Genomic DNA, 13223 nt, shown 5'->3' on the forward strand with positions numbered 1-13223 from the left:
AGCATGTGAGCTACATCAGACTAATTACCCTGAATGAAACCCTGTTAAAGGAATAGTTTGCCCAAAAATGAAAATTTACGTATCCTTGGGCCATCCAAGATGTAGATGAGTTTGTGTCTTCATCCAAACAGATTTGGAGAAATTTAGCATTACATCACTTGCTCACCAATGGATCCTCTGCAGTGAATGGGTGCCGTCAGAACGAGAGTTCAAACAGCTGAAAGAAAACATCAAAATAATCCAGAAGTAAAGCACATGACTCCATTAATTAGTCCATCAATTAATGTCTTGTTAAAGTAAAAATCTGTGTGTTTGTAATGAACAAATCCATCATTAAGATGTCGTTAACTTCAACAAAGCATTGCTTCTGGTTAAAATATGAGTCCTCTATCCATGGATTTCTAAAGTGAAAGAGAAAGAGAAATATGCACAGATCAAGCACCATTTACAAATGAAAATAGTCTAAAACAGTTCTAAACAGATATTTTAATGTGATAGAACAACAGGGGATGGATTTGTTTTCAGTATAGGACGCATTATTATGCAAGTACATTTTCAGCTAATTTGAATTTTTGGGTGAACTATCCCTTTAATATTCAACTGTTTTCATCTACAATGACAATTGTGGTTTCGACCAGGCATACTGTATGCTGTACAAAGCTCTAGTTCTGCCCCTGGTGTATGAGTGCCTTGAATCCTCAGCAAATATCACTTCCTTGAAAATGTTGCCACACAAACACGCTCAGAACTTTCCAACATAACCAAAAAAAGTTCTGCTGCTGAGATTTTATAAATACTCCCTTAACCAGAGGCTGGTGTGCATGCCGTGGCAATCCAGCCCGGCATCTTTACGTTTTATTACAGGGGCTCTCTGTGCCTAAAAAAACTGAAGCACGGTGAAATCATTCATTTTCTGGTCTGATGTCATCTCAGACTCTCCATAATTGCCAGAGTCCGGCGTCATGTGTCTATAATTGGTAGAGACACCGCAAACTCTCTGAGAAGACACTGTAGGTGGGTAATGGTGGATTCATTATTTTGACGTAAAAATTGAAGCGGGAGGTCATCAAAAGGAAAACCATTTTTCAAGTCTCTTCTTTTTTCTTTGTGGTTTGAAAACCAGGCCTTCCAGGCAAGTTCTACTTGTTGTCTGTCTGTTGCTGTTGAGAACCGGTTGCAGTTGCTGACTGATGTGGGGTGCTTGCAGAGGGTAATGATAGATCTGTTTTCCAGAAACCTGCTGTAATTCAGCACATTTTAAATGTATGTTGATAATTTTATATAATTTATGCAACCATAGAAACCACAGAGGTTATTTAGGGTGAAGGCATTGGAGGACGACAGGAAGTGCACACTTATAAAGGTAGTGACGAGGAAGTGGTGAATATTTGTGTATATACAAGCATGAAATGTTGCTGGTGTTATATTGAGGGTGCATTTTGCGCACATTGTGATGGGAAAAACGCCACAACATGTTTGCTTAGTTATTTTAGGACATATGTCATCTGAGGTCACCCCATATGGAATGAGCTTTATTAGTTTAGCTTCTCAAACATGCTTTGCACATTTGAATGAATAACAATAAAACCACACGTCACAATGTTCCTACAGAAAGAGTGTGATGAAAAGTGTAGGCGGGTTCATGAAAATTCAATATCACCCTCCCACAAGCTGCAAAATAAAGCCAAACAGTGCATTTTAAACAAATATTCAGGGTTATTTAAAACTTAATGTCTATAAAATGTATCTATATTACCACAGGAAATATAAAAAGTTAATTCGTCAAAAAGGAGTTAAATCTCTTTAAGTGAATAGAAAAAAGATGCAGTGGGAGTGAATAGGTAAGACTGACAGTCCTTAACATTCGGACAAGCAACTCGTTTTGTGTTCCACAGAAGAAATAAAGTCATGAGATGACATGAATGAGATAATATACATTTCTGGAACTATTTCTTTAGTCATTCTTATCTGTTTTGAGTCCACTGCACTGCTATCCCCCACATTGGGACGTTGATATTACATGACACAGTGCTGCCATCTGCTGCTCACCTGTTGAGTTTATTGTTCAGTAAATTAAATGCCCCAAACTATCTTTATTTTTCACACGCGGTCTGATGCTTTGACTTAATAACGGGGCTATCTATTAATAACTAAGTAATAGGCTTGCAATGTCCAGACAAATAAAAGTTGTGAAATATCGAGCTACTCAATAAACATTAAATAACATTCAGTAAACATACTTACAAGAACGCTAACATTGCTGCGAAATATTGTAACGTCGTCCTTTATAAAGCGTTACCACAGTGTGTTCTTATTGGAAAATGATGCTAAGCGATTCAAAAAACAGACCCAAGCTACAAAGTTCATAGTATGTCTGCTGCAAATGTCTTTCCTAAAAAACACTGAACTTTTATCGCCCCCCTAGTAACGTTTATATTTAGAAGTTGTCATAAATCCAGATGGATTTGATTGACAGCTCCGACTGTCTCGAAGGCCCCGCCCCCTCTGCTCTCCTGACCGTGCAGAAGCAACTTATGCGTGGGAACAAAACTTCTTACATTTCGCTGAATTATTAAGATTTATGTGACATAACGTATTATAAACACATCACTTTTTCACTTAAAGCATATTAATGCGCACATAATGACGCGAGAGGAGGACCTGTTGCGGATTGCTAAAAAACTAGACAAGATGGTGTCTAGAAATAACATGGTGAGATCCTAATTTTGATGCAACGCTTCACGCTTTGTTTGTGCGATCTCTGTTCATGCTTATGGATAACTCTTTTAAACTTTTTGCATGTGTATTCATGCTGTTTTAATAATGCTTAATTTAGATACAGGCGTGCACAAGCGTTGTTTAATTTAGTTTTTGAGACCGTAATGTGTGTGTGATAGGACTACAGAGACGCATGTGACAGCAGGTGTTGGCTGAGGATTGCGCAGATCTAACGTTACTTTAGATTTATTCAGGGCCGCGACAAGAACGAGGATCAAAGTGTGATCAGTATAGACAAAGTTTTGTTGACATGTTTGTATGCACGTTTTGTTAATACTTAACAACATGTATGCATTGGATTCCTCGTAGTAAATGGCACAAGGTCGTGGAGGCGGTGTGTTTTTTGGCCGACATAAGTTACATATTTTCACACGCACGGGCAGAGAATTTAAAGGGTTGGTTCATCCAAAAATGAAAATGAAACTTCTGCAGTAATTTACACACCCTCATGTTGTTCCACTATGACTTATGACTGTGGAACACAAATGCAAAAGTGCCTGAGATTTTGCAACAGTGACATTGAGTTATTAAAATGCATTAAATAATATTAAGAACAGAATGAATACAGCTATTAGGTAATTAAATAATTGTTGAAATAATTATCTATCTCCCTGTCTGTATAGGACGGAGCTCTAGATCTTCTGAGAGAACTGAAAGATTTCAACATGACACTGAAGCTTCTTCAGGTATGTTTGCTGGATCAGTTGTATTGATATACTTTATTGATTCCTTACGGAATTATAACTGCAAATCAAAAGTATCTCAAACAGCCTTAAGCACATGCAATGCAATCAATATGGACTGTGCAAAACAAAAAATCCATGGCAGAACAATATAGAATTATAACAGACAATTTTAAAATGATGATGATGTAAGAAAGACTTAATATAACAGCTAAGAAACATCAGATTGATTAGTACATTTTGCTGCATAAATGCTCTTATTAACATCACAGTAGGTTGTCTGATGTCTTGTGCTTTTGTCTTTGAGAGTCAAGATTTACTTTGTTCCAGGATACAAGAATTGGCATGTCTGTCAACGGAATAAGAAAACATTGCACAGACGAGGATGTTGTCAACTTGGCGAAGATTCTTATCAAAAACTGGAAGAAGCTTTTAGGTAGGTGTAATGATTTGATGAAATAATATAGTTTTTTTTAATTAGATTTATTAAGTTTAAAAAAGTTCATTTATTATAGTCTGGCTTAAAATGTAACGTTTTAATGAATTTATGTCTTCATCAGAATCGTCTCAAAACCAAAAGTCTGAGAGGTCGAATGAGGTGAAGAATGGCAACCATCCAAGCAAGCCATCAGGGTCACCCAACAGGACCTCTCCTCAGAGAGAGTCCAGGTATGTTTGCAGATAACAGGGTAAAACATGGAGCTATTCCAGACACCGCTTTTGTAAAGTGTATTTGACCCTTCACAAACAGCTGGATTGACAAGCAATCTGACCAATCGTAACACCGAATCCGCCATCTTGCAGACAAACAAATCAGACAGGAGAGTGGATTAATGTTGGTGGACTTAAGGTTGAACAATTGTGTATATTGATGTCTTTCCACGGTTGAAATATTCTCATGTTCATTTTATGCTTTAAGTAAATATGAAAAGACGGTCGGTTCACATGCCGCTTGAACTGAGGTGCTACAGCGATCTGTCACAAAAAAGAGCCACAAAATGGTATTTATTGTTTTAATTTCTTAAAAATTACCAAATTTGAAAGCTGAGTCTTTGTTTCATACTAGAAGTAACCTGCTCTGTCTTGACTGTCTGCGCGTTGTCTGTCTTCTCAATGTATTTTTTACTGTTTTTGCGAAGGGTCAATTGAAAGCTTTGGGAATCTCTTCCTATAAACGTACCAGAGGGTGGTCTATTTTTTATACTAACACTGATTTATGCAAAAGGGGAAATAAACAAAGACTTGTTTGCGTTATGAAGTACAGTATAACCTGTTTATCTTCTCAGTCCACGAAGGTCAACAACGGAATTTAAACCTGACTTAGACTCTAACAAGAAACTCGATGAAAAACACAGAAGAGAGAAACGTGATGCAGAGCTCAGGAACGAAAAACGAGAAAGTGAACAGAAAAAAGAGAAACAATCTATTAACAATAAAAAGGAACGAGAGAGGTGAGAAAATCCTGTCCTGAAAAAATCCCCTCTGGCCCTGCAAAACCGTGCCATTAGATTGAGTTTTATGTGCATTCTGTTTAGGAGAGATGCATTGAACAGTGATCATCTTCCCTCCCCAATGACGCATTCATCTCCGCCTCCCAAGTGTCCTCCGGTTGGGGAAGTGAAGAGAGAGAGGTTAGGGCTTGTGCATGCAGTTGAAGCATGTGACTGCGGTTAGGAGGAAGCACTTATACCACATAACAAAACATGCAGCCATTTCTGATGATCTAGAAAAAATATATTTTCTTTAAAATTTCACAAATTAATAACTGCATTTTTTTTGCACTTTTTCTACAACTGTGTAGTTCTTCTGCTGGTGGAATATAAGAATTGGCTTTTCAATTCATGTCCAACAGGATATTGAATTAAATTTAAATTAAACAGGAAGTGGAATTTACTGAATTAAAAAAAAAATCAACATAGTCACACAACAGAGGAATTTATTTTGCTATATAGCGAAACAAATATAAATGCATCATTAATTAATGACTAATTATGTCTGTTTTTTCACTGAATTGTAACATACATGTTTATGTTAACTGATTAGACATTCGCTACAGTCCAAATGTTTGGGGCGAGTATGATTTTAAAAAATATTTTTGAATAAAGCCTCTTATGTTTTGACTGTCACCTGATTAATTTAATGCATCCTTTCTGAATAAAACCTATAGCTAAATAATTGAAACAACAAAACAATCACGAAATGTCTGTCAATTTATAAAAAAATGACACTAGTACACATTCATTTCTATCTTCCTAAAATTCAAATTTGAATTGCAGTTGTGCATTGTGTTTGCTACATCCCTGGTGAAATTATTTTTTTTACGCTTTTGCCATGCTTTTGCTACCATGGTTGTCCAGCATAAAAGTGGAAACAGTAATGTAAGATGGATTTTCACTTTTGTTTAGGAAAGATGCTCCTGTTGATTTTTTCCCTCCTGCTTCGATCAATTCCCACCCTCCTCTAAGACGCTCATCAGTAGATGTAAAGAAAGAGAGGTCAGAGCGTTTTGCATGCTTGGACGTGTATTAGTTAAGAATGTGTCATTGAAGTGCAAAAAGTTCTACTTTCTAATGTAGTCTGTTGGTTATATTGCATACTACCTGCAGTGGTAGTTGATACAGCAACAGAAACCTTAAAACTGTTTAAAAGTTTGGGGTCAGTAAATTTTTTAAAGAAATTGATCATTTAAATTTTTTTAATTATATTTATATATATGTATATGACCTATAGATGACACATTCTTTTCAAAATATATATATTTTTTTACTAACCCCAAACTTTTGAAAATAATTTATATCCAGTTTAAATGCTAAATTTGATGTTTGCATCTCTTGTACAGAAAAGACACTCAGGGTCATTTACAGTCTTCTCTTCAGTCTCATCCTCATAAACGTCCCTTCATAGATGGAAAGAAAGAAAGGTTGGACACTGTGCTAGAAGTGCATGCAGTGTGTGACAAGAAAACATCTGCTTTTAAATAAGTGATCTGCTTCGTGTTGAATCAACATGCTTGTTTTCATGCAGGAGAGATGCACCTCATCCTCTTTTTCCTCTTCATCATCACCTTCATCCTCCACTTCCTCCTATTCCTATTCCTAAGCGTTCATCAGAGGTGAAGAAAGAAAGGTCAGGGTTCGAACTCGATAACATGTTCAGAATTTGTATTATTTTTAATAATTAAACATAGGGAGTCAGTTCCAAATATCTATCTTCACAGGAAAGATCCTCCTGAAACTTTACCTCCTCCTGCTCCTATCCTTTCTCCTCCTCCTCCTCCCAAACGTCCATCGCTAGAAGAGCCCAAAGAAAGGTGTGGGCACCTTTCAGTTAAAGTTTTTAAAGAGGGTTTGTGAGTGAATAGAAAAGCACAGTGTAATATATCATTATTGCTTTTGTTTTGGAAAATAGCAGTCTAAATAATTCTGCGTTCAATTGATGGGAAATTGTAAATTATCATTTTTAGTTCACTAGATGACCTAGTTTTACACATGCGCTTCAAGTTTCTCTTTGTAATGCCATGGTTTAATTATACATTTCTTGCCTAGGGCACAAAAAGCACCTGATCCGAATGCGCCACTTCCTCCTTTGCCTTTTCATCTACATCCTCCTCAAAAACGCGAGATGAAGAAAGAGAGGTCAGGGCTTGGTGTGTTGTCTTTTTGAGTAAACAAAGTACTGCTAGTCATTTTTAGCATAACACTGTGTTCTAACCAAGCCCAATGTTCCTTGTCTCATAAGTAATCGGTGACTTTCTTTGCTTAGAAAAGAAACAGCTGAACCCAGTGCTCCTCTTCCTCCTGTTCCTCTCCATCTTCAGCCTCCTACACCTACTAAACGTCCCTCATTAGACACAAAGAAAGACAAAGAGAAAGAAAGGTTAGGGTCAGGCGAACTGAAAAGCATGTTGATATTAAAAGCTGTGTGCCTGTGTTTTTACTTAATTACTTCATCACCTGAAAAATAACTAAAGCTGTTTTAATATAGAAAAGACACATCAGACCCGAAGCAACGGACTTCTGAACACAATGAGAAAGATAGGTCAGAAGCATGATGAATACTAACTAAGATCATTGTTGAGTGAAATTAAACTTGAAGTTGCAGTGTTTTGTCTTAACTAAACTGTTGATGTTATGAATTTAAAGAGATATTACCACCCAAAAATAAGGATTTTGATATAATTTACTCACCTTAATGTTGTTTCAAACCTGTATGACTTGCTTTCTTCTGTGGAACACAAAAGGAAAATCTTAAACATAGAGGTGTCGCTCTTTTCCATGCAATTCCAGTGAATAGAGTCTGGAGCTTTCCTGCTTCAAAAGGCATTTATAAAGTATTCCTTCTAAGTTGTGTGCTACATTCAAAGAAACTCATACAAGTTTGGAATGACATGAGGGTGAGTAAATGATGACAGAATTTACATTTTTGAGTGAACTATCCTTTTAATTTCATTTGGGTAAGTCTTTGTGGGGATAATAATTGATCACCATCCTGTAGCACTGAGACAATGCTTCTTTTTCAGAAAAATCACAAGCGACAGTAAACCACTCAAAAGGCCATCAATGAAGATCAAGATTGAGAGGTTCGAATAGATGTTTTGCAACAGAATGAAGGCACAGGGCAGCAGAAATGCATGCGTTATTCTCGTTTTGTCTTGGGTGTTTGAGGACAGTGGTGATTTGCAAGACTCATGGTTTCTTTGTGTTCATTAAAACTATACAAATTGTCACCTTTTTTCCCCCATTCTACTTTTGATTCTAGAAAAGACTCGACAGATTCTAAAAATCTCCATTCTACAAAGCTCAGCCTGGATGGACGGAGAGACAGGTCTGCTCATGCATCACTCTTCATTAAAAATGCTGAAAAGATCTATGAGATTTCCAGGGCAAAGAAAATCAGGTGTTTGTGTTTTACACTTTATCTGCAGTAAGGACTCTACTGACTCCAAGTCAAGCCATCACCTTTTGAAAAGACAATCAAGTGAACCTAAATTGGAGAGGTAACCTGCTACAGCAATGCAATAGTAAAGTATTTAAACTTACTGTTGTTTTTACAAAGGTAAAGGCAAGTTCATTGATGTTCGCCACAGAATGTTGCATGTTTATGTACTATAAACTCTCATGTCTTATATCTCCAGGAGAGATTCTACTAACTCAAGGTCTGCCAGCTCCCCTCAGGCCAGGAAATCTAGTGAAAGGCAAGAACTATATTTACAGTAGCCTCATTTAGCTGTGACCAGCATGCCATATGGTTTTATTATTCTTCAGGGAGTTCTCTACCAATGGTGGCATTGTGTTCTCTTTCTCATCGTTTTGGATGGGCTCAGATATACTTAAAATTCTGCCTGCTTCATGTCCCAGTTGTAGTGCACCACAAAATCCATTCAAAGAATAAATCAACAGATCACAAAAGTAATGTTGTTTCACAGATAGCAGTAATAGATAATACTGTTGGGATGTGCAATTTAAGTGTATTGTTTTAGTCCATGACTTTCACACTACATATGGTATATTTGTATTATTTTAAATTTAATCCTCATGTTGTGTTCTAGTCATTTTAACTCAGAGAGGATTTTCTTTTTCCCTGAAAATGCTAGTTAGTGTTATGGCATTGGACTAAAACCTAATACCTTTGCATACACAGGATATAACTTCCTCCCCAAAACAAATATTTTTTGTACTTTTTGGGGTGATCTTTTTTCTTTATCTCATTACACTTGGCGTAGTGTTCCTGGTCAAAAATAACCGGCCTACAAGAAATTACACAAATTTCTCATTATGCTATATTAAAGTGCCCCTATTATGCCTTTTCGAATATTACCTTTCATGCAGTGTGTCATGTAGCAGTATGTGAACATAAACTTTCTGCAAAGTTGTGAAGCACGATATATAAAGTTATTGTCTATCAGAAAAAAGAGTCGTCTCGCAATCGCCTAAACGAGTCGTTAGGAATTCGAATCTTATTCTGTTACGGCTGTACGTCACAAAGTAACACATTTGCATAATGTCCGCCCATGGGCTGTCATTCGCGCTGTACATGGTAGGCCAATCACAAAGGACTGCACCATCTGCCCAATCACAGCAGCGAGGGCTCACGGAAAGGAGGGGTTTAAAGAGACTGATTCTTTGAACTGCTTCGCACGAGTCGTTTAGGAATCATTTAGAAATTAGGTAAAATTAAAGCAATTTTTTGAGAAAACTAAAGTGTTTTTTGACCTTTGATGCATGTAAACCTAAAACAATATTAGCAACCTTAAAAATGGCATAATAGGGGCACTTTAATACCAAATAATGCTTTTTTCACTCAAACATTTAGGTGCATAAGCTCAGATTAATGATCATTTCCAAAAAGGAATACAAAAACCTGTGCTAATATAATAAAAAGTTGACAGAAAGATTAAATCCAAAATTTAGGAAAGTTAAATTAGGTAAAGGATTTTAAGTACAGAACAAGGGTTAAAGCTGGAATATACCGTACTAAACAACTTTTAAAATCTGTGCAGATTTGAAAACACTAGGCATCATAAAGTTGCTAACTTTGAAAAAGGTTACAAACTCGACATCATACACTAAACAACGTAGGATCAAGGATCAAGTCATTCTGGAGACAACAAAATCATGCAGAAACATGTGCCTTTTTGCCAGGAGATGCATGACAAATCAAAAAATCAAATATGTTTGATTATCCGCCAAATGGATCGAATCATTATCTGAAAAAAAAAAAAGTCTGTGTCCATCATAAATAATGTGATTTTGTGGTCTGTCAGCTCCGACTGACATTTGGCATCTGGAGTTTACACCTCCAAGCTGTAAATCGTGGCATAAATCTGCACAAAAGTTGTGTAGTGTAATCCAGCTTTAAGTTTAAATGAAATAGAATTGTCAGTTCCTGTTTTGGTTTAACTGAAAGTCCAATTGTCACATGGACATTAGAGAACTAAAGAGTCCTTCCTGTTTTCCCCATACAGCAAGAGTAAACCAGAGACCCCAAAGACGCCCACAACACCCACAAGCCCCCTCTCCCCATCGTTTAGCTCTGGTGTGGGTCCTTTATGTCCTCGTCTGCAAACTGGGGATCCCATCAGAGACAAATGCATCGAAATGCTGGCCGCTGCGCTACATACAGATGGTACACAAAAACAAACAATGACAAACACTTGACACCCACACAGACATGTTGACATATATTGTTTTGATGCTCATTATTTTGCAGATGATACTCACAATATGCTTTCCTTCTTAGATGACTACAAAGACTATGGGGCAAACTGTGAGGGCATGGCGGCAGAAATCGAGGATCATATCCTTAGAAAACATACGTGTTGACTAGGTCAAACTAAGTGCAGAATCTTCTTGAAAATGTTTAATGTTTGCAAGTTGATCTCCTTAACTGTGTTCTTCTGGTTACATGTCTACCAAGAGATAAAAGCCACAGATATGAAATACAAGAACAGAGTTCGCAGCCGCATAAGTAACCTCAAAGATCCCAAAAATCCCAATCTGCGTAAAAATGTCTTGGCTGGAGCCATCGAGTTGAGACGCATCGCCACCATGACTGCTGAGGTGGATTGCACAGGACCTCTTATATAACTGAATTCATTTGTAAAAAAAATTATATATAAAGAAAATAATTGATTTCAAAGAATATACACTACTTTTTTGTTAAGAAAAAAAATACAGTTTTCTGTGTCACATAATCTTTCAGAAATTATTCAGATATGCTGATTTGATACTCAAGAAACATTTGAAAATTTTAGAAACACCTTTTATAAATTTAATGCAACCTTGATAATTAAAAGTATTAATTTTACCAGACCTCAAATTATTAAACAGCAGCATATCTTCAAATTATGTTAATTATTTTTACCATATTTGCCCAAAATAATGATGTATTTATGCTTAAAACAAGAAAACAGATTATAAGAAATTTTTGTTTACAGTGCAGTTGCAAAAGTTAGCCCTTGAAATAAGGTGTTGACAAACAGATGATAATCTGAAACTAATGCATAATGTACTGTTTATAAATAAACACTATGTTCCTGCTGTTGTAGGAGATGGCTAGTGATGAACTGAAACAGCTGAGAAACGTGTTGACCCAGGAGGCCATCCGAGAACATCAGATGGCAAAGACTGGAGGAACCACCACTGACCTGCTGCAGTGTGGCAAGTGCAGGAAGAAAAACTGCACCTACAACCAGGTACATCAATGAAGCTTATTTTACAATTATTAGTTCCAGATATATCTAATGCATAAGAGCCTAGAAGAGTGTCTAGTCATAGTCTGAGCAATGCACTCTTAAAAAGGTCTTTCAGGTTGTCCCTTTTGAAAGTGAGTCCTCTTGAGCCGATTTTACAAAGAACCCTTGAGCCATTAAACGAGCCTGTGGTCATTTAAAAAAAAAAAAATCATAAAAAAGTTCATTTGTAACAAGAACTGTATCTTATTGAAGGGAAATGAAATGTGCATATAAATTATAAATTTCCATTTTTGCCTGTCATTATTTCATTTGTTGGGAAAATAAATATACTCATTAATGTTTTGTACACTTACAGGTGCAAACCCGCAGTGCTGATGAACCAATGACCACCTTTGTGTTGTGCAATGAATGCGGTAACCGCTGGAAGGTCAGAAATGTTATATTTTTTAATCTATGTTTTGGCTCATAGATTAACTATGTATTTCTAAACAAACCATTGTGCAGTAGAGCAATGGAAGTAACACAAGTGTCTTTTAATGTTTTTTTCTAGTTCTGCTAACCTGAAGCCAGAACTCCAAGAACAAAGACCATGTAGGATTCCTCATCTTTTTATTTTTTAATTTGGAAGAGAATGTAATATAATGGTTTATTCTACCAGCAAATGGCCCCGAATTTATAATATATAAATTAAATCTTTAGAGGAACACAACATAGCAAAGCGTGTGTTCTGTTTATTCATAATTGAAGTGAAAATTAATTACCTAGGAAATGTAAATCTGTTTAAATTGTACGCTTTTATACTGTTTTATGAAATGCCAGAATTTTTTATTTTTTTTAATTAATCAGTTTATTGTACAGAATCTTATTGGGGTCAGATGTTAAAAATTAAAAAGGAAATTCAAATTTGAACATTTTACAATTTATGAAGAGAATCCTAATCTATTTCAGATGTAGCAGCTATACTGTTTAGTACAACACAAATAATTATTTTAAATGGATCTAAAACTCTCTTTTTTAAATTATGGTGATGCATAAAATATTGTAGAGAAAAAAACTTGGTTTAATTCAAATAATAAATGTAATATTGATTTGAATAAATTATATTGATTTTTTTATTTTTTTTGTAGTAGTAGTAGCAGTTTTTCATAAAGGCCTAGGACCGTTCAAGCACAGCTATTGTTGTCCAAAGCTCATCATATAAGCTTGGCCTCTGTTCAGTCAGGTGTGCCTGCGCCAGTCAACCTGCCAGCCCTGTGAAAGCAGAAAATCCCACACATGTAGACGACACATGTTTTCTCTCTCTCACACACACACACACACACCTGCACACAAACAAACACTCAGAGAAATAATGAGATGCAGATCTGCAGTACTGATTGAATCAGCAGCTCCACATCATGCTGTGAAATTCTCAAAAATACAGAGCGAGTCACTGCTGGATTACATTTCCCAATGTTATTATTCTGTAGACAGTTATACTGCTGACGTATGTAAATTAAATACATGTAAACATAAGTTTATGATGCAATCCATTGTCGCAATTGCTCACGTATTTCTAAAAACATTCT

General features: G+C 36.2%; 1 protein-coding gene across 2 annotated transcripts; it reads left to right on the forward strand.

Annotated features, from left to right (window-relative positions):
* The first annotated feature begins 2492 nt into the window (after positions 1-2492).
* On the forward strand, positions 2493-13223 carry LOC306877638 (transcription elongation factor A protein 3-like). 2 transcript variants are annotated; one of them, XM_079429505.1, is made up of 23 exons: positions 2493-2712; positions 3402-3464; positions 3792-3897; positions 4022-4130; positions 4748-4912; positions 4997-5092; positions 5867-5956; positions 6301-6381; positions 6486-6587; positions 6679-6771; positions 7007-7096; positions 7224-7337; positions 7446-7499; positions 7981-8040; positions 8220-8285; positions 8386-8457; positions 8596-8655; positions 10426-10586; positions 10701-10757; positions 10866-11020; positions 11509-11655; positions 12011-12082; positions 12206-13223. In XM_079429505.1, the coding sequence occupies exons 1-23, from the start codon at positions 2644-2646 to the stop codon at positions 12212-12214; spliced, it is 2091 nt and encodes a 696-aa protein (XP_079285631.1). In that variant the 5' UTR covers positions 2493-2643; the 3' UTR covers positions 12215-13223. The 2 variants fall into 2 exon arrangements, with proteins under 2 accessions (XP_079285631.1, XP_079285632.1); XM_079429506.1 differs by lacking the exons at positions 4748-4912; positions 4997-5092 and having other exon boundaries at positions 2494-2712.

The sequence above is a fragment of the Barbus barbus genome (genome assembly GCF_936440315.1).
Source record: "Barbus barbus genome assembly, chromosome: 12".
Classification (NCBI taxonomy): Eukaryota; Metazoa; Chordata; class Actinopteri; order Cypriniformes; family Cyprinidae; genus Barbus; species Barbus barbus.

What these genes read in the sequence shown, in the direction of transcription:
- LOC306877638 (XM_079429505.1), top strand. Translation starts at nt 2,644, where the DNA reads ATGACGCGAGAGGAGGACCTGTTGCGGATTGCTAAAAAACTAGACAAG. An exon ending in GGGGAAGTGAAGAGAGAGAG is followed by an intron (nt 5,093 to 5,866) that starts GTTAGGGCTTGT and finishes ACTTTTGTTTAG; the next exon opens with GAAAGATGCTCCTGTTGATT. An exon ending in GTAGATGTAAAGAAAGAGAG is followed by an intron (nt 5,957 to 6,300) that starts GTCAGAGCGTTT and finishes TCTCTTGTACAG; the next exon opens with AAAAGACACTCAGGGTCATT.